The 22,408-nt window shown below is 40.8% G+C and overlaps 1 protein-coding gene across 2 annotated transcripts in view; it reads right to left on the bottom strand.

The window, feature by feature from the left end:
- STAC (SH3 and cysteine rich domain) overlaps positions 1-22,408 on the bottom strand; it is a 74,431-nt gene that overhangs the window by 46,760 nt on the left and 5,263 nt on the right. Inside the window, exons 1-2 of one of the 2 annotated variants that reach the window (XM_052793177.1) lie at positions 22,053-22,159; positions 1,791-2,067 (exon numbers count right to left, since the gene is read on the bottom strand). In XM_052793177.1, coding sequence (XP_052649137.1) covers positions 1,791-2,067; positions 22,053-22,070 — 295 coding nt within the window. In that variant the 5' untranslated portion in view covers positions 22,071-22,159. Of the gene's footprint in view, positions 1-1,790; positions 2,068-22,052; positions 22,160-22,408 lie in introns of those variants that run through there. The other variant, XM_052793166.1, reaches the window with a different exon arrangement.

A 22,408-nucleotide genomic window follows, 5' to 3' on the forward strand; every position in this document is an offset into this window, starting at 1 on the left:
GATGCAGGATGTTTTTCTGAGTACAATGGCGTTGCTGTTTCTTTGCCCGATTGTTTGCTGATCAGTGGTGGATGGGGAGTTCTATATGTTGCAAAATGTGTGAGAAGTTGCTTTTGGATGGCCTTGCAGTTTCTGGGCCATCCTGGACAAGCCCCCACTGAAGAAGATAAGGACTTTAGCCCTTTTAGGTAACTTAGTTTAGAAGTATCCATGTGAATTACATCAAAATGTAAGCATAGATAATAGAAGCACTAATGAGCATTCTTTAGGATAAGATGTATCAAACATGCAGAAGATCACACCGCGCAGAATCATCAGAGAAGGGTCAAGTAGCAGGCAAGTGAGGAAGACTATGGAAGACCACCAGAGGACTCCTGAAGACCACCAGAGACCTTCAATGTGCCTACGTAAAGGACATTTGCATATGCTAATAATTTCCCAGAAAACTAATGAATATGTATAACATTTCTCAGCAATCTAGTGAATATGTATGTAGAACATGTACTTAACCTGCACAATTAGGCCTGATGGTGTGCACGATAGGTGGAGCGATGCCCCATGCAACCAGCGCTGCAATAAAGAATGCCTGCTTTCTAAAACTCCAAAATTGAGTCTTAGAGAGTTTCTTCGACCAGCTTTTTCGGTATCAGCACTACTTCTACATGAAGCTAAACCAGTGTTTTACTCCTTGTCCTGCCTAAAAACCTGTAAATGGTGTCATTCACTTTCACACTGGTACACTGCCACTGAATTTATTCCTGATCTGCTGTGTTGGGACAACTAGATGATAAGTAGCAAGAAGACCAAATCATGTGCATAACAAGCTAGCCACAGTGACGTGGATTTCTAGGACCAGACTTCTGAATAGCAACTCCTGCAGCTTCCCACAGTGGTGACCATGCATGGTCTACACCTCCAGCCACCTGCTACCACTTCTTTCCTGACTTGTCCTTGCATAGCACCATAGATAATCTGCAGCCTGAAGGCTGCATGAAGGCTGGCTTTTTAGGCCTTCACACTGCTCTGAAAATCACCTTACAAGCAGGCCTCACTATGGAGTTTTCTCTGCACACTGAAGAGAATAATACCCATGGACAGTTTCAGAGAGAAGACAGGGCAATCTTTCAAAGGTATAAAGTTTGTGTGAGGTTTTGTGAGTAGCAGGGATCAGGTAGAAGAATCCCAAGAAAGTCTGCAGTGTGAATTCAGCTGTTACTTGTTCTGTTGACCTGGTCTCCCAAAACACATGTCCTAGACAGCCAACATGTGCACACACACACAGCTTGGAGCCTACCACCCAGCTGAGGGTACTTCTTGCCCAATTGACACTTAGGAGAGATGCGAGGCAGCTGGAGGAGGTAGGCATGGTTGCCACAGCAAATGGGAACTGGGTATACTGCAGGGTGTGGGGGCAGACACAAGGAGCAAGAGAGTGAGAATTACTGCTGTGGAAAAGAGTAAGAATAGCAGGCACAAGTCTGCAAGGTGGATTTCAGCTGGTTTTAGTGTAACAGAATTTGTGCTTGGTGCTCAGTATAACCTGAATGAGAGAGGAATTTGACTCTAGCTGAAACCCTCACCTGTAGTTTGTGGTAACAGTATGTGTCTACAAGGCACGAGATCTGTCAACAAATATAGAACTTGTATTAGCCTATGGCAGACATGACATGAGTCCAGTTCCTTTTTATGGGTATTCTCAATTAGACATCTGGGCTCACATAAGTTATGGAAAGGTCATCCTGCAAGTTCTAGCACAGACACCCACACAGATTTAAAAAATCTTTTCTTACCAACAATCATGTGGTTGCAGACATCGCAGAAGGTGGGTTTTTTGAAGATGTGCTCCTGGAAGATGTGAGCCTTGCTGTTTTCTGGCAGCTGCTGGGCTCTGGTGGGGGAGGACGCCTGGCTCTCTGAGCTGGGGAGCTGCCCAGTGCTTGTGCTCACCTCAGGCATCAAGTCTACCTGCAGTTTCACATCGCTATTAGTCCTCTGGAAGAAATTGTCAGCGCTTTTACTCCGCAAGCTTTTGGTCTTGAAGGAGAGTGATCGTTTCAGCTTCTGCAGCTGCAACAAATAAGCCAGTTACAATTACTGCCTTTTCCTCTTCCACAGCAAGGCAAGGGTCCTGGTTTTGGGGTGTGCTGTTGACAAGTGAACCTGTGAGCCACTGGTAGACCTTGAACCACCTGAACAATGAAATTGACTTTAGAATTTAACCAGCAATTTCAGAGCAAAGAAAACGTATCCCAGTCAGAAAATAAACTACCTTACATATGCTTTCTGATTGATAGACAATAAACTTGATAGCCCTGATGAATCCTTCTATTGGTCTTTTCTTTCAGGTATGACAGCAAAGAGGTACTGCAGAGAGTTGTGTGCGTTGGAGAATATATCCTTTGTATTCAAGCATGGGAGAACTTACAGTATTATTTGTCCTTACATGGTCCTTAAGCAGCCTGTAAAGCCATTTCAGGAAGAGCTGTTAAACAGCAGTACAAGAAGAGTGAATTCAGTAAATATATTTGATATACTTAAATTGCTTGAATTTGGCAGAAACAGAGAATATATGCAGCTTTGGCTGAGAAAGCCTTGTTTTCTTTTATTTTTTTAAAGGAAAGTAGGCTAAGGAGCAGTAACAGTATAATTAACTAGCCAATTGATAGTTAATGCATTAATTAATACTCGTTAACACACATTCACATATAATCTTGTACATTGTATTGTGTATTGATTGTCAGACTATTAAGCACCAAAATAAGGCATTATTAACTTGAATATTAACTCAGACTCTTTACCTGTAAACTGTCTTGTGCCTTGTCAGAGGTCTTCTCATTCTTCCCCCCCCCCCCCCCCCAATTTTATATAAGGCCGAGAAGGGTGCTAGGTGAGGCACAGAAGCTATTGGGATACCAGCTACACAAATTTGCAGGTTTGTCAACTCCCAGTGGCCCACAAGTAGAGCCCAGGTAAAAGGAAAGCCAGCTCTGCGTCCACTTCATATTTGCTGTCTCTGAAGTGTAATTCCTCCATATCACCTTTCTCTCAGCATTATTCCAACCACTGCAAAATCATTTCAATCACTGCTGCAATTCTCTGGGTGAATGTGATGTAACAACTAAAATTTTCCATGCCGCTCAGGCTGTCTGTGGTAACCAGCAGGGATGGTTTATATTAGAAACTGTTTATGTTAGAAGCAATGAAGATTGGGAATCATAAATCACACTAATATAAAGGGAAGGAGTTCACATACTTTCCCAAAGAAGCATGGCACTGATCTGTCACCCTGACTTAGTGGCCTTGGAGTGCTTCTCTCCCTAGATTCTATTCCTGATCCATCCATTTTCTTTACAATGCAGCCAAAAGCTTGCTGTCGGAGAGGAGCCTCAAGGCATCCCAGGGGGAAGCCTCTTCTCTGCCTTCAGACATGAACAGCTTGTCCCTGGAAAAGGGAGATGCTCCAGCTCTCTTCCACACGTTTCACAATAAACTCCCTAAGTCCAATGAACAGGCAAAGAGCTGCCATTGCCTCTGGTTAAGAGTATTTGGGTTTGCTACGTGGAAGCAAACTGCATTCTGCTCCCTGAGCTGTTTCTCCACAGTGACTTTGGGAGCAGGGAGGGATTGGAGACAGGGGCCCATCCCACATGCACCACTCTCACCCATGACTCTCTCTGGGCTCATGGGAGGAGCCCTGGATGCAAATGAAGGAAATAACCTGTTTGCAAGAAACATTCAGTCTCTGGGGGAATGTGGAAATAAGAGCAATCAAGTCATTAAATGCCAACTACAAGGTAAGAGTAGTTTCTGGTTTCTGAAGCTCTTTCAGCTGAAACCTAAGCCATGGACTAGCTGTACAACAACAAAACTCGCTGTACAACTGCACCAACAAAATGTGAGATCCTCCCTCTTCTGCTTCGATGTTAAGTCACCAGCTCCTGAAATCACTGAGGTTACTCAGTACTGAGATTACTTCATCTCCCTGGTGACAGCCAGGAACTTGGCAATAATTCACCCCCTTGCTCCTGAAATGCTTCTCACTGAAGTCAGACCTAATTAGTGTAGCAAAACACAGAGAATTACAACACCACAAGGTGACTGAAATGGCATTCATTATTGATTTGCCATCCATTTCTACAGTGCCACATGAAGTACATTATATTTCGAAACGCTGCTTCTGCCACAGAAAGAAGACTAAGCTGTGCAATACAGTATTTTTTTAATCATGAAACAACTGTCCTGCTAGTTTGGACAGTGTATGCAGTATATTTTAAGGAGCTCTGCATTCACTATCCTTATCCCATTCTCTTGTGCACAGTCGTTTGCCAGTCAAGGGATGTACCAGCAGCCTTTCCTTCCCCAGGCAGAAAAGTCAACAGTTTTCCAAAGAAGGGCAGTCCAGCATTCAGGCTATGCATGTCCAAACATATGCATACACCCTAAGGTGAGCATGCAACTGTGCATACTCCGTGCATCTCCAACCACAATGTTCAGACCAGGGCACATATTCAAGAATGAGTTGACCAAGTTACATTCACAGATTTGGCAGGCACCTCTGCACAAGCTTATAGTCCTCTCTGAGATTCCCTGAGCACTGTCCTATGTCAATGTAGTTAAATAATTTCCAGACAAGGTGGGCATCCTTGTCAATACAGATGCATTCAGGCTGGAAGACACCTACTTGTTTGGCTTGCATTGCATACCTAAACCACCAATAAAAGCCTGCAGCTATTATATCCCAAACAGGTTATATGAGTACAGAAGTGACTATGCAAAAAAAGCAGAACATAGTCAACGTTTAGCATTTTGCACAGCTAAATATACTCTTTGCTCAGTACTGTTGAAAAGTAACTCTCAGAACAGTGTTTTACTCCCTTCTTGCATAAGTGACAGTATACAGGGCAATAGAAGATTGGCACCAGGTTTTAAAATTTGATCCAACTTTCCTTTCTCATACTAGGCCCATGAGAGAATTTGAAATAAGGTACTGGTATGTGATTATTTACTCAGGAAAAGTTAGCCCAAGCAAGGGCAGGTTGTTGTACAGATAGTATAAACTGTAAAACCATAAAAGCTTAAGTGTTTGTTGTGCTACAGTCAAGTGAGCATCACTTCCCTTACTTAAATATCACCATCTCCTCATTTTGAAGTTTGCTGTGGCCTAGCCCTGTTCTTTTATTGGGAGATTTCAAATGTAATTAAACAGGTATATACATGTATTACAGGCATGTACTACGTGCCTAATTTTGATCTGCCATAAGCTGATTTAATGCACTTGTGATGCCACTGGCTCCTAATAGAGCTGCTATAGCATTCACCCGAGGCAGGAATCAGCTCTCTCAATAGAAAGGAAAGTATGCAGATTTTACTATTTATAAGTTCCTTCTGCAGAGTGAATGAGTCCAAAGCTAAATCTTAGGAAGAAACACTACCAAACTTTGGAAAAACGTGCAACTAGGGTTGCTCTGCACTCAATACTTACTTCAACATTTCAATGAAACATCATGAATTGGGACTGAAAAAAACCGCTAAACCAAGCACAAAAAGGCTTTAAGAAACATATTTGAGATAAATCTCCTAAGCCTTTCACATTTTCTCCTCTGCAAGGAAGGCTACAAATTAGATTTCATTTGAATAAAAATAAAATTCCCACAAGCACAAGAGTTTTTCTAGACCCATGATAGCATCACGAGACTTCACAACATTGACACTTCAGAAACATGAACCCTTGATATCAAATCCAGGATGTTCCTGTGGTTTGAAATTAGAGTCAGGGGAAAAAAAGTTTGTCTCTAGTTAAAAGCATTTTATCAGTCACACAGACTCTCAGTGACCACACATACTAACCCCGCAGGCAAGGTAGAGATAAGTGCAATAGCTCAACCTTAGAGCTTTATTAACCTTTTTTTTCAGTATCTTCCAGCACAATCTCCAGCTTCCTCTGAGTTACTGAATGTTCAAGCTTCAAGGGATCTGGAAGCTCTGATGAAGCACAGCTTATCAGCACCTCCTCTGTTCCTAATTGCCCTATTCCACAACTCTTGAGCTGCTATAACCAGAAAACAGGAGGCAGCAAAAGGACAGCTATTGAAATTTATTCCTAGTGTTAACTAGGTGCCACTGTTTTTGATGTGAATGGGAATTACACCTGCCCTCACTAAGGCTTTATTTGACTTAAGCATTGGAAGCACACAACTCTCTTCTACAATTTTGGTTTAAGAACTTCCCGTGGAAGTTGGGAAGATATTAGTGATTTGAGCAGTTTTATAATCTCTAGCTTTGCAATTACAAAAGGTAATTGTCCACCCTGCAAACAGTAGTTTATTCAGGCTCCTAACTGCTCCCTGCTATCTTTTTCCCTTGCCTCTCCAGCTTGTCTACATTAGCAGTCAGCATGGCTCAGTAGGAGAGGAGCTGGAGAATGAAACAGGGGCTGTTGAGGACCCAGCATACACACCGTATGCATTTCAGGGCACAGAGTACTCTGAACTAGACCACCCTGTCAGTCCCGGTGTGCATTAGGTGCACACCTGGAGCACAGGCAAACCCCCAAGTGATGCAGCCTGTGCTCTATGTGCCACAACAAGGACCAAAGTGGGGTGAGCAGCAACAACTGGGAGATGTGCTTTGAAACCACAATCCCAAATCAAACTGAAATGCCCTATGCCATCACCATTTCTCTAGCACAACTTCTTCATCACACCTTCTCACCATTCAAAGCTCAGGGAAAGCCTCACTCCTTCCACCTCCTACACACAGATGCTTCATTCCCCTTCCTGAAGCTCCTTCCTTAGTGATCTCAGAGTGAATGGTGGTTACTAGGAGGACAAACTGTATATTATATTATATTATATTATATTATATTATATTATATTATATTATATTATATTATATTTTTTATATTATATATTAATTTGCTTGGGCCATCAGCTTTGGCATTCAGAGCAACCTTCATGCAGTCTGCCCACATCACCTTATTTCCCAACACGCTTGGTCTTGTTCCCTTCTCAGCCACTGCTAACCAGCCTTGCCAGCAGCAGAGGCTCCTGTGCAGTGTGGGGCCAACAGGGAGATTATTTTTATACATTTCCACTCTTAACTATCTTCCAGGAGAAATGAACAAATGAACCAGGCTTATAAACTGTACTTTACTGACAGACCATATAACCAAGCCCTCATTTTCAGACATCAGCTGTCTGCTGTATTGCTACTGTGCTGGAAATGAAAAAAAAAGATATTGCTTGCTCTTCTCTATACCTTTCTTTGCACTAATGTTAACAATATCATTAGATGGATTACAAGTAATGCAGGGTATTAACAGAGTTGGAATGAGCCATCAAGCCAGTTTGATTCCTGCAATTCTTATAAAATGTAGTTATTTTGTTTAGCCACGCAGACTAAAAATGCTCTGTCAGCAGATTTCGCTTTTACGTCCACCTTCTGTAACGAACCATTTCTTCTTTCTTTCAGCTTCTTAGAGCAAGTTTCCAAATTATTTGACTCTCACATTGTTATAAAAGAAGGACTTAAATGCATAAGGCCCAGATGATGTTGTGTAGATTCACTAGAGAGCATGTCAGGTACATGGGATATGACCAAAAGGGACTCAGACCAAAAGCCTTTCAAATAAGGGAAAGAGCAAAAGTCTTAATGAATGGCATCTATTCTACTGAGTACAGTCCATTTTCTGGGTCAAGGAGCATCCAATTTTTATTAGCAACCCTCAGACATCGGATGTTAACTAGGTTTGTTGAAGGGTTGGATGTTACCTGGGTGTAAGCTAGCCTTGCGGCATTGCTGGGCTTCAGCTGGCTATGCTGATTAAGAGCAAACAAGGAACCAGCTCCAACAGAAGTGCTTACTTTTTGTGAGCATGAAGGCTAATAATTTTCTTCTTAAAATTGAGGGATACAAAAGTCAGTGATTTTTGAGCACAGTCAAGGGTGGCTTTTTTCTGGATTTGGTTTGAAAATGCACTGCCTTGGCATTTTAATGAGCAAAAACAAGGTTATGACATGCCCAAAGCCAGTATGCAATTTCATAAATAATATGTGTGTTTGCCTGCTGATGAGAGATGTACCATGTCTTATAGCATTAACAAGATAAAAGGATATTTCAAACACTTAAGGGGTTGGTATTGTTTATTGGCAAACCATCCTTGATAAAATTTGTGAGCAAAGCTGATTCGTTTTCTACCTTCTTTCTAAATAACAAATAGTACAAATACGCTACTAGTACAAATTGAATTAGCTAAACTGACTTCAGCTGTAGCTGATTTACACAGTCTGAGAATCTGGCCCTATCATGTATTTGTGTCTGCCCCAGCCAGCTTTCTTGGAAGCTGTATCCTTTTAATCCACTACAGACAAAGAGGGAGTGTTCGTTATTGCAGAATCTGCTACGTATTATATTTGCGTATTTTCCCAAGCAGATTGCATAGCTGGCATTAGAACAAATATGTTTGTTATTGTTGTTAAAAATAAATAAATCAAACTGTCTGCTTGAATGCTGCATTGGACTAGTCAAAGGGGAGACATTTTCCATAATACCTAACAATAACATTATTGGTGATTTATTGGGTACCTCCAACTACTCTGGTTGGCTCTTGCTGCTCTGATTGTCATCCTCAGATTCTCCTCCCCACCCTACACTGGTTTTGAAACCACTCACTGATCCTCAAACCTATTTAGGATATCAACCTTTTCAGGCAGGGCTCTTTCTGTGATTTTGTTTCGCACGTAGCACCCTAACTACAATGAAATGCTCTGATTGGCATGCCACAGCATAACAGCAAAAATCCCTGAAAGAGCCTCAGGGTTTGAGAGATGAAATCTGAAGGGATGCTCAGTTGTCAGTGCTCCCACAAATGTCACTGCGAATCACACATTCTCAGCCCTCTCCTGCTGTATTACATCCTTGGCAGCTGTGCGTTTGCATCTCTAATTGGCAGACCTCTAAATTATCAAGAGGTACAGTCTGCACGTGTAGCCAAACAGTGTGTTTGCTCAGCAGACCTGTTCATTCTGTACGAGACTCTGGTTTGGTTTAAACCAAGCCGAAAAATTCATCTAGTTCTCAAACAATTGCTCCTGCAGTTGGTTGGAAATTATCCTACAGTTTTGGGTATGTCTTCTTCTAATATTTCAGAGAACCAGGATTAGCAAATATGCGAGACAAACAGGAAATAAAGTGCTGAACATTTTAAGGCCTGAAAATATGAAAAAGCATCCCTTGTGCTCCAAATTCCTTTATATATCTTCAAAATTCAGCATAAGGTGTGACAGGACAAAGTAATGCAGTCCAGGAAGCGATAGATTTGAGGAAACAGAAACAATTTATTAACTATAACAATTGCCATCAAACCTCAGGGAAATCCTTTTTTGTCTCTGTTATGTTCATATCTGTCTTAAGGCATAAAAAGAGTAAACTCTGCATTAGAAATTCTGCAATTGTGACTTACCCTGAGCTTGTATTACCTTCCCTGCCAAATATATTTTCATATTAACTTCAAAAGACTCACAGTCATTTAAAGAGTTTAAAACATCTTGTAAAAAGGAGGAAATGTATGCAAAATAAATATAACAATACTTCTATGCATGTCAAATCCAGAAAATTTTAAGGCTTTTTTATAAAAAACTAAGTAAAATCCCCCCCCCCCATTTAATAAATTTATTCATTTAGCTAAAACTCTCAAATTTTATATCTAACAGCATTTTTGCTGTTGTGTTTTTGAACAGCCCTATGTTCGTGTATTCTTTGCTTTCTTTTAATCAAGCTATATTAGCAAAAGTAATCTAGAAAGAAAAGAGTGCATATTACATTTCTCTTCCTGAGAGATCTAATCTCTATTAGTATTTCTTCAAACTTTCTAACAGGTTTGATTAAAGTTTAGTTTGGGGAAAATGCTTGCAATATCACTCAACCATGGTTTGTGTTCAGCATGCTTCTAGCAGAGAGGAAAAACAGTGAAACTTTCTCAAATTTGCAGCATTTCAAGCTAACAACTCAGAAGATCTTTCAGAGAAGCTTTACTGTATCTTTCCAAAGTTTATCATCCGATTCATGAAGATCAGTTTAACAGTCCCAAAGTATGATTTGCTGGGTTCATTGTGTTGAGCTCAATGATTGTCAATTCTTCCTCCTTTGTGAACATGTTCATAAATCAAAACACATTACAAATCAAACTAAGCAACACTTCAGCCATGACCAAATCCTGTTGCTTGTTTTATATCGGGGTTGGAAAATGTTTTGTCCCTTTGATCTCCTCTCCTGCCTCACCCAGCAAAAGAAGAGCTGCTCCTCTCACAAGCAGAGGGAAAGACTAGAAATCCCATATTTATATCCAGGATTATATCCTCCCTGCTGCTAAACAGCTGTTCCAACATGGGTGGCACCAGCTGCGGGAAATCTTTTATAATTCAGGTTATGAAAGGTGGCTGGTGGAATAACCAGCTGCAAATCTCTGTGTGGCTCCTCTCTCTCTCTCATGGTCTGGCAATTGAATTGTCTCTGGTCTTTCCTCCTGAAACCAACAGGAAAGCTAACAAAGAAAGCAAGAGATGGTTAGGAACAGACCTACCATTTTTTTTTTAAATCCCCCTGTACTTGCAGTTTCAAGACATGCATGTGTTTACAACATCTTGTTTTGTACTTTGGGTTTCACCTCAGGCATCTGGTTGCTAAGCAGCTGGTCATCTCCATACTTTGTCCCCATTAGGATGAGGCACACATGTGGTTATCTTTTGTCTCCTGACGTAGAAGGAATTTGGACTGTTCTTTCTGAAGTCCCTTCTGGGAATCCCACATTTTGCTGCCCTGTTTGGATATCTCTTTTCCATTTCAGCTTCTAAATGGAACAGTGATTTCCCTTTGGTAACTCCCGATTTAGTCATTTACTAATCTTTGCTGCAGTGGAAGTGGCACAATGAAATTTGAAGATTAAAAGGCTGGATTTCAGAGTAATGTAAATCCAGGCAGCCCTGCTGAGGTGAAGGAAGCTACACTGCTATCTACCTGCTGAGACTCTTCAATAATAATAATAATAGGGCCTGAGTTTTGCTTCTTTTCCTTTTCATGAATAATCTGCAGTGAATGTGATTGCGAATGTAAAATTAATCATCCTTGACTGTATCTCGTGTCTGTCCACCTATGAAGTGTGCATCATTATTTTCCACTATTGATCTTATGAGAAATTAAAGCTCAATACGACCCCCTTGGACCTTTAAAAAAACCAAACCAGTGTTCTGCTAAAAAGTGCTGGTCTACCTATAGCAATAGTTTCCACTAATTTATTTTACTCATTTGTTTTTCCTCTTTATTTTTTTTTTTTAGCAGAGCTGTTTTATAATACTTTAGATGGTAATATGTCTCTTGAAGCAAATATGGAAATACAGCTGGCAGGGAGGCTGATACTAACTGAGGGCAAATTAACATCAGCACCAGATCCCACATACTGTATAATCACATTTGTACCGTCTTAAAACAAAAAGGAAGACTGAGATCTACTGGGAGTTGTTATAGTTAATATTCTGTCAGTGTTTCCAGTCCTACTTCTGGGGTTCCAAACTTACGCTGTTAAAACTGCTTCGCAATGAAAACGCTTAAGTCCTCAGCTCTACAACAAAGTTATTGTCACTGGGCCAAATCCTAAAGTCTTTGCTTACTGCTAACTCCCACTGACTTCAGAGAGCATGTTTCCCCAGTAAAGGCTTGGGGTTTGGCTGGGTTGTTAGTTTTTATGTTTTGAAATGAAACTTTTTTTTACTGTTTTACACTGTACATTAAAACCAAAGGTTTTCTGCATGCAGCATGAAAAAACACCTGGCCAAATTTGGCATCCTATTATCTGGCTGACTTTATTCGACCCTTCTCAATTCCCTCCTCTTTTTTTAAACCATCTCTGTCAATCTTTGCTCCTCCACAACCAAATATAGATAGATCCAGGGGAACACCTATGCTTCTTGCTTCTTTTGTCTTTCCTAGACAGTTGTTTCAAATTCATACTTTGTGTGAATTAATTCTGCCCAAACTTCTCACTTAGCTACTGTCCTTTAACTCTGAGATGATGATACCTCATTTTCCGAACAAAGAAAGAACCAGAAACACAGTGCCAGAATTTGGGCGCTATATGGCTATAAGCCCCCAATCATAGATATTTTGGCTTATTTGATCCCACAGGTTTCTGCACTCCCTTCTTTGCTGCCTGTTCACAAACAGAGATTCAGATCCAAATTTTACAACTTGTTTCCATCTTTCCATTTCAAACTCTTCTCAGTGGGAGATGGGGTAGGAACTTATGCCTTACAGAATATTAGCAGTGTTTGTTGGTTTACTTTGATTTTTCGTTTTCACAGTTCCCTTCCCCTTGTACATATTTTTGCAATCTGGTAGCAAACTTGCTGCCTTCCATCTTCTTTTTATCCCTCCCGAAGACTGACACCGCCCCATCCTGTGAACGCTGCTTCTTGCCAGCCACTCCGGAGGCCAGGGTGTGCAGCCACCCTGGCGCTGCCTGGTCTGACACCACAAATCCAACAGGACCCATAAGGTCCTGGTGCAGAGCCATGTTGCTGCCCTGGCACCACTCTGGCCTGAAGCCCTGGATCTGGGGGGAAAGCTGGCAGCACAGGTTGAGCAGAGCTAGTTAATTCCTCTGGGCTTCTCCATGCTTCACTTGGGTACCCACCGAGTTTCCTTCATCTGATATTTCCAGTTCTAAAGTCCTACAGCAGCTACCAGATACATAACAAATGCTGTGCCAATTAAAATTTTTTCCTACCTTGACAGCATCTTCCTTGTTATTCATTCTCTATCCAGTTATCTTACTGTCCACCATGTCAGAGATCTGTTTATTTCCAGATCCAGTCAGATCTGGCACATTTTTCGTTAAAGCTCTTCTCAAATTGCAACTTATGGCATGGATTTATCCCTTTCAACACATCTATTCTTGTCATTTTCTAATTTTCGAAAAGTACTTCCAAATCATTTTGGGGAAAATTATGCCTGTAGTACCAGTTTCCAAGGAACCTGTTACTAGTACAGAAAGTTTCCATCTCAGTCTGTCTTTTGTCTTCTTGCTATTACATGTTAGTCATGCCCAGCAAAAACTGCATTCAGTGTCCTACATAAAGAACAGGCCAACTCTCCACATGAAGAATCTGTTTAACTTGATGAAGATATTGTCATATATATGACATACAGTTACTTGGCAATTTATGGAGATGTTTGAAGACCTAAACACAGCTTCTAGAAATTGACAATGTAAATACATATATTTGGATATGTTAATTGGCAAGAGTTGTTATATATGAGATTTATCATAAATCTTTGACTCCTTTTGCCTCAGGCTAATCCATTTCTTTTATATTTTTTCCTAAACCTCCAAGCTGCTGAACATCTTTAGCCAGCTATTGTTTCAAGATCAACCCTGCAAAACAAAAACATTTTATTTTTATCCTCACCAGCTGCACAACTTTCCTCCTCAAATTACCTCTATCAAAGTTTCAAGATTAAAATGACTGTCTGAACTGCAAAAATGTGTTTTTATACTGAGATAGCTAGCTTCATGTAAAAAGATAGTTACATACAGAATATCACAAATAGAAAGGTAGAGAATTTAAGACTATAACTCTTTCTGAAGATCTAAAATTTTTTTCTGAATGTTAGAAGAGATTTTTTTAAGTCTCTCAGAATCCTCTAGAGTTAAACTGTTGCTAATGAAAGCCTGCAGACAGCTAATAATAATAATAATAATAAAAAAAAAAGAAAAAAGCTTGTAACACTGTTATGAGGTTGTGCTCACCTACTAAATGAAGCATATCCAAACTTCGTATTTTTGGTGTTGAGAGAGAAAAGACTTGTTGGTATTGACATAAGATACCAACGGATTTAATAGGAGTTACTTATTTGATAGGAAAGTGAGGGATCTTGAACCAGTAAAACTGCGAAGCCTCGTCTGACAAAAATAATACCAGTCACTTCAACAGGAACAGCATATTGCACAGGACTGCTTGAGGGATTCAGGCAGGCAGGACTGCAGGGGAATAGAGGAAGGAAGAAGAAAGGAAAGTCAAGTTAGGACAGAGAGAGTTTTAAAGAATATGAATATGAATATGAATGCTGTGTAAGAGGGGGAATTTCCATGAAGTGCCTCACTTTGTCTAGTCTATTCTAGTTGCAGAGTAGGTACCATTCTTGGTGTCAGCAGAGTAGCACTGACTTATAAGGAGAGTCACATATTACAGCAGAAATCAGAGCTACTGACCACTGCTGAACTGAAGAGCAAGTGCAGTGCTAACATCTGAGATTTATATCCATTTTCTCCTGTCAGTTGGTGCTTTTTTTATATGCAGTAGTGGCTATGAGTACAACTGTACTGGAGAGATGATAACTCATGGAAAGAAGATTTTTTTTTCTGGAACTCAGCAGCTGGTAGTAAAGACCAAATGACATTACCTTTATTGCTACTTCAGGAATATTGTACTTATTGCAGTGTGTCCCTACAGTGCCAGAAAAAATAGGTTACCTTTCTCATCTTGTTTAAAAAAGGTCTGACTTTTTTTGACCAGACTGAGTGGCTACTTCTTATGGCCAATTTCTAGTCACAGCTGAGTGCTCCTCAGAGGCAAATCACGCCATTAAGATTTTTGTTTTAAGGCTTGGCTGTCATTTTTTGAACCTTTGTGAAATGCATTTCATTTGTCTACATTCTAGCAGGATTCAAGTAGGTCTATTACAGCTGTTTGCATTCATTTTAACTCTGATAATCTCTAAGGAATCATTTGTCCAGAGTATTTCTCTTGGACACCAGACAGGAACTGCTAAAAAAGCCAGTGCTGTCGAAGTGCAGAATTGAAGCTCAGGGAAGTCTGTGGGAGCCTAAGCTGCTGGGGAGGCAGGAGCTCAAAAGCCCTTCACTGGCAGTGCAGTTGAAAAGGGATCTCCTGAGTTGCATTGGTCTTCAACTACCTACCCAGAAAGGAGGAGACTAAGACAGGGGAGACTAAGAGGAGGGCTTCATTTCTTCTGCATAAGGAATGTTTTCTATTAGTTCATTGCCTGGGTTTTAAATTTATGTATAGTTTCCTACAAAGACATATAAAGAAAACATGAGGTTACATCAAGAGATCAATAGGCATCCACGTGCAAGGAAGAGACCACGTAACCAGACAATGTGAAGAAACTAAAATGCAACTTAAGGCACTTCTTTGTGAATAAAGTAAGCACAGCTTGAGTATAGGTGAAACGGAAAGTGCAAACTGTAGGGTTTGCTTTTTTCCAAGTGTACTTATGGCATGAGTGCCAGCATCCACACAGTGTTTATAAAAGGTCCCTCCCCCTAACAGAAGAACCACCATCCATTTTCTTAACAGGAATTTTTAAACTTGGCTAAACTTGGAAACCTGGAAGTTTTTCCTGTAAAGACAGACCTTGCATTGGCTCATTGTATCAGAGAGCCTGGTCCTGGATTAAAGCATTTGGGTGAGAATAAGAACAGAGGAGAAAGAAAGAGAGAAACACTGAAAGGTAGAGAGCGAGTGGGTGAGCTAGCAAAAAAGTTAACTGTTTGTCTGGATCTTTAACAGCCAGCAGGATGAAGTCCGTTTGTCATTACGACTAAATACAGAAGATAGATCTAACTGCTGTGAACTTGCCAAAGACTCCCGTGTGCCCATACTTCATGAAACTGATACATAATTCATCTTGTGGCTACAGTTTAATAGCAGCACTTCACATTTTGAAGCCTGGACAGGCTCACATTTCTCTCTCTTTTTGTCATAGGTGCATAACTTTCCATTATAGGGCTGGCTGGGAAACAGCAGTTCCACTTAGCAAAAATTTTCAAAGTTTGAATTATTTTGTTCCACATTGACATAAAAAACAACTGCAGCCTTTCAAAATGTCTTTGAGAGAGCTGTGGGCAGAAGAGGGGAAAGTCAAACAGACCAACCTGCCAGGGGAACAGACAACTGGCCAGTTTTTGTAGGCAAGGTTCAAGACCTCACCCTGACAAATTCACAGTGGTGTTCACCCTACTTAAATTCAAGCTTTTAACTCAGCTGTAGCCACCTACTATGGTCACTGGAAAAAGATTTCCCCTTAGAGAGGCTAATTTAGAGCACATAAGGCAGGCTTTTCCTCTAAATCACCTTTGATAAAACAATTTCAGTCTGTGTTCTATTTATAACGTAGGGAGACTGAACTACTAACTTAACCACCTAAAGCTGGTCTCTAATTACAGGTGAGGCTGTATGATTTAACCTAGGATGCATTTTTCTCCTCTTTTGACTGAAATTTCACCTGCAACCAGGGAAAGCTTCCTGACAAAAGTTTACACATTCAAGAAAAATGAACATTTCCTCAAAACCAGAAGTTTTGACATAAAAAAAAAGGAAAAAATACCCAAACACTCGACAAGCACACATTTCACTGGGATGTTCGTTACCAGAAATGTCTGGCAAATCATTACAAGTCACCTTATGTTTATTTGTAAATAATTCCTTAATTAGATAATTTGAATCAAAAGAGGATGTGTGACCATAAGTGAGAAATGACCTACACGCACTTATAAGTAATATAAATAAGTACACTAAGAGGTACAACAAAAATTGTATATGCTGGATCCGTGAGAGGATTGATATTGGTTGATAACTTAACAGTAGGTGCATTTTAAAAATGCATATGGACCTGAATGTCTTAACAACTGGATCCTCAATTTAACTGCACAGAAGTCAGTGGCACTCTGCCAAGTTTACCATGTTGCATGTTGCGTAGTATATTTAGTTTACTTGTGAGGACAGAGATGCTCAGTCCAAGGCCATTTCTCACCCTGTGTACGCACAAAAGCAAGTGAGGCTGGGTCAAGGTTTTCAGCCTTTCTCTTCAATCCCAAGACATTTTGGTTTTGAGAATTGCTACTACAGCATTTAAACTGGCAGGGAAAATGCTGGCAAATCAACAATGAATAGTACACCTATATATGTGATGTTTGAGGAGGTGACTTGCATGCGTCATGCCAGAAATCTGACTCTTGGCCAACAAAAGCTGATGCCTCCCTTCACTATGCATGAGCAATTTCTGTAAAAACCAAATAAAGTTAAATATTGGGGTAATGGAGATGCAAGTCTGTCTCTAAGATCATATTCAATAGTATTTGCTATAACAATCTGTCAGGTCAACTTTGCTCTCTCACCTGTACTGTGCCTCCATAGTGTACATTTCTTTGTCTTACTCTGATGAATAAGCTACGAAAAAAAAATATTCTAAATGCTGATTTTAATAGCTTTGTGAATACCAGTTTATAGTATTTTGCTCCTTTCTCAATTAAACCTAATCATCAGTTACTATAGGTCAGCTGCATTTTGCTTTTCTATTCAGAACACTAGACTGCTAAAATGATCTTTATTAATAAAGCAGTGTACATGTGGCATTTTAATAAAGCCCCAAAACTGTAACACTTCCATTTGGCAGTGCTTAGCAAACTACTCTCATCAGTTAAAAACAGGTCAGCTAAGAAACACTGACCTGCAATGGGAAAACTTCTATGAGTGTCTAGCACATTTTTGTGAGACTACAGGCATGAGACTCATTTTTTTTAATAAATAAGAAGATATACAAGCCATTTGTCATATTCAACTGCTGATGTCAAAGACACAAGAAGTCTGCTTTTCAGACATCCATTGTAAATATGTTTTGCAGGGTTCCTGAGTTGAATTCCCTGACAAGGATCATATATTATATCAGTTGGTCTACTGAATCAAGGGAGTTTCCTTGAGCAGAGGCATATGTCGAAAGAAAACAAGGTCAGGTTATTTCAGTCCTTCACACATAGATTTCTCATTTTCACAGCTGGTTCTCTTTGCTAATGAACATGCAAAGTTTGCTTATGCTTCAGCTAGAATATAGACATTCACTTGCCTGGAGAAGGCAGTGCTCATTTAACACTGAATGACCATTTGCCTGTGCAACTGGAAGTTGTACGGGACTGAAGACTGTGCTAAGAATATATTCAACTCATGCTCACATCTGAAAGATTAGTCCTCTACCTGACAAACATGAGCACAAATTTATCAAATATGCAGTCTTCTGCCTATCAAGAGTATACAGCAATGGCTCAGGTAGGCAATAGGAGAAATGCTCATCATACAAGGAATTATAGTTTTCTATCAGGTGATTATGATTTACTTCCATTTAAATTAAACAAAGTGTAAGGGAAAAATGAACCTCTAAGCCATGTTTTGGATTTCAAGAGCATAGCCTTTGATGTGCTACGTTCCCTTGAAGAAATTCCAAGCCTTCAGCACTCTCAGCTCCCTAGGGATATATTTTAGACCACATCACACTTTGGAGTGTGACACAGAAGGACCCAAGCTAGTGTCCATCTGAAGGTATGAAGGTCTTAGCAGTGGTCTGGAAAGCAGCTCAGCTATGTAAGCAGGTCATCGCATCTGCTAACAAGTGCTGGCTCTCAACAGGTACTGAGCGCTGATGAACTCAGATGACCATGGGTTGTGGAACAGCGTTGGCCTTTGCTAGCCTTGAGGTATTAAGTTAGAGACATGCTTCACTAATAAACAAGACTGATCAGAAACGGTTAGATACTGGGATGTGTAAGAGGCATAGAATTTCTTCAATATCTGTTAATACTACCTGGAATATGAAACGAAAAGAAATAAAAAGATTCTGTAACTGTGTGCCCCTGGCAAATTGCATGAAAATAGTTACCTCAAAAAGGAACTTTGGCATAAGCAAAAAGTCCACAAATAATGCTGGGGAGGGGAAAAAGAGAAAGAAAAAGAGAAAATAAACTGGTGTGCAAATAAAAGTGGAGCTTTCAAGCAGAGTTCCTTAGGTCTAAGCACATTAATTGTCAAGAAAAGCTGAGTGAGTCCTTGCAAAAGGTATTTAAGGAAATGTCAATGGATTGATTCAGGCTAGGGAAAGAAAAAGAGGAAATGGGCTGCGGTACGGTAAGGATGGGATAAAAGGCTGCCTTAGAACTTCAACAAACACTTAATCTTACTTTCTTCCCAGAACAATGACCCTGGGGCAAAATAATAGGAATAATAGGAATAATAGGAAAAAGGTTGCAGAAATGGATGGTATGACATTAAAAAAGCAGTTCAATGTGTTTGCTGAGGTGAAAGAGAGAAAAGAAACTAGTTAATCTCCATTACAAAATTTTACTTTAGAGGTCTAGGAACAAGTTTTCCTAATAAGCTCTATGAAGCCAGAAATGATACAAAGTAAAATAGAAGTCTGTTCCAAGAAGCAGGAAAAGCAACCCCAGCAAATACAGATTTGTAGATCTGACCTCAATAGTGCTCGACAAAAATGAAAAAAAAAAAGGTAGATCCTCCTAGACCAGTTGTCTTGGAGAAGATGAACAATTTTCTAGACAAAGAAAACGTTTTAGGTCAAAGGTAGTTTCTGTCTATTTGGATTTCATTAAAATTATTGAGTGTGCTACCAAAAGGGAATCTATTAGCGAGATTGAAAAGAAGGGAAGTAGTGAAGACATTTTAAGGAAAGTTCAATGGGAGTTGGTTACTGTTGAAAAGAGAAGGACTAAGTTGAAGGAAGGTCATTGGTGGAGTTCTTCAAAGAACAACACTGGCCTAGTCTTAGGGTCAATCTTGCTCTCTGTATTTTTATTACTGAATTTGATGGAAAGATTAGGCATGTCATAAGGCCATTTTCCTCTGACATGAGGTTGGAGGCTGTATTGGTTTTGTGTGGCAAGGTTTTGGTAGGGGGGGGGTTAGAGGGGTGGCTTCTGTAAGAAGCTGCTGGAAGCTTCCCCTGTGTTCGAGAGAGCCCATACCAGCCGGCTCTAAGACGGACCCGCCGCCGGCCAAGGCCGAGCCAATCAGCGATAGTGGTAACGCCTCTGTGATAACATTTTTAAGAAGGAAAAAAAGTTGGGACGGGGAAAAAACGGCAGCCGGAGAGAGGAGTGAGAACCTGTAAGAGAAACAACCCTGCGGACACCAAGGTCAGTGAAGAAGGAGGGGGAGGAGATGCTCCAGGCGCCGGAGCAGAGATTCCCCTGCAGCCCGTGGTGAAGACCATGGTGAGGCAGGTTGTCCGCCTGCAGTCCATGGAGGTCCACGGTGGAGCAGATATCCACCTGCAGCCCGTGGAGGACCCCACGCCGGAGCAGGTGGGTTCCTGAAGGAGGCTGTGACCCCGTGGGAACCCCGTGCTGGAGCAGGCTCCTCGCAGGACCTGCGGATCTGTGGAGAGAGGAGCCCACGGAGCAGGTTTTCTGGCAGGACTTGTGACCCCATGGGGGGCCCACGCCAGAGCAGTCTGTGCCTGAAGGACTGCACACCGTGGAAAGGACCCATGCTGGAGCAGTTCATGAAGAACTGCAGCCTGTGGGAAGGACCCACGTTGGAGAAGTTCGTGGAGGACTGTCTCCCGTGGGTGGGACCCCACGCTGGAGCAGGGGAAGAGTGTGATGAGTCCTCCCCCTGAGGAGGATGAAGCGGCAGAAAATAACGTGTGATGAGCTGACCGTAAACCCCATCCCCGTCCCCCTGTGCTGCTGGGGGGTTGGTAGAGAATCCAGGAGTGAAGTTGTGCCCGGGAAGAAGGGAGGGGTGGAGGGAAGGTGTTCTGAGATTTGGTTTTATTTCTCATTACCCTACTCTGGTTGATTTGTAATAAATCAAGTTAATTTTCCCCAAACTGAGTCTGTTTTGCCCGTGACGGTAATTGGTGAGTGATCTCTCCTATCCTTATCTCGACCCACAAGCTCTTTGTTATATTTTCTCTCCCCTGTCCAGCTGAGAAGGAGGGGGGAGTGATAGAACAGCTCTGGTGGGCACCTGGCGTCCAGCCAGGGTTAACCCATCACAGAGGCATTGTCAAAACTGAGGTGGCCTGGGGCTTAAGGGATGGAGTCATGGAAATGTGCTGAAGTTCAGCTGTGGAAATGCAAGCTTGTGCACCTGAGACCTTATACAAACCACTCTAGACGAGGACAGACAAACATATCCTGTATCCACTGGAAATTACAGAGAAATAGAATGGTGACCTCTGGTTGACCAAGGGGTGACTAGAAGACACAAACATCAGAAGCACAGTTTCTGGGAAAGTTAGTGAGGCATTAGTGATACTGTACAAGACCTCATGTAGAATACCATGCACAAATTCAGTCACCCTTTTTCAAGAAAGATTACTCAAAACCGAAACAGGTTCGTGAATCTGCTACTAGAATGAGATGAAGAATGGAGAGTTTATCTTATGTCAGTCTGGCTTGTTTAGTCTAGAAAATAAAAGGCTGGGACAAGATATGAAAGTCTATACTTACATGATGGAAACCTGCACCAAGAATGCAAAAGAGATGTTTAAGCTAAAACAACATTATCAAAATTACAGTGCCACACAAGCTGGCCAGAAATAAACTTAGACTGGAACTAGAAGGTGGCGAGGGGCAGAGGGCATCCCTTAGCCATTAGAGCATCCAGGTGTTGGGAGAGCCTTTTAAAAGTAGTGGTAAAACTTGAACTCAACAGGATTACATTATGAAAAAGAATACAGCATAAGAGACTGAGACGGTAGGACTGGACTATCTTCCAGCTTTGAAAACAACTTGTTTTGTTTCAGTGAAAATTTGAACTTTTTAGTAAATCCATTTTTTTACCACACCAGGTTTCAGTCAAGTCATCTTTAGTTGTTGAAAGGTAATAGACATTTTCTTCGTTTTGGCAATGTTAAACGTGTGGATAGAAGAGAATGAACTGATCACATTTCTATTTTGCCTTAGATATCTCAATGTGCCTAGGAACTGACCTAACATATATATCAAAGGGAAAACAATACCAGAGTGTTTTAGTGAGAAGAAGAGTAAGAAAGAGAGAAAAGTCAAAATAAATGTAAATACAAGAACAAGTCTGCTCAGGAAATTCTTGATAGGGTGGAGTATTACTTTTCTGCTATTAATGAAATCTTCCTGCACATAATTTGTTCTAACACTTCATCAAAACACATAAAAATACTTAAGCTCATTTCTTTCCCTTAGTCTTACCTTCACAGTATGTACTCACCATTCTACACAGAGGCATGGAGGTAAGATTAAGATGGAGAACGGGTCTTTTCTTCCCCTTTCACGGGATTTTTTTAAGCTCTTTGGTATTCCTTTGAAGACTACAGCAGTAGTTTACATACTGGATATTTATCACTGGTGTGGGGGGTGAAACACTAACTGTACACCATACTCCCTGCCCTTTTAAAATATTAATTGATGAGTAACCATTTATGGAGCCTCATAAAGTATTAACTCTTTAAGTGGGGAAGATCTCAGCTTACCAGCATAGCACAAATCCTACATGATTTAAATCCCACGCAATCCTATTTAAATCCAAAGAGTTTCAAGCTGTTTATGTCAGTTCAGTATCTAATA

This window comes from Harpia harpyja, chromosome 1 (genome assembly GCF_026419915.1).
Source record: "Harpia harpyja isolate bHarHar1 chromosome 1, bHarHar1 primary haplotype, whole genome shotgun sequence".
Lineage (NCBI taxonomy): Eukaryota > Metazoa > Chordata > Aves > Accipitriformes > Accipitridae > Harpia > Harpia harpyja.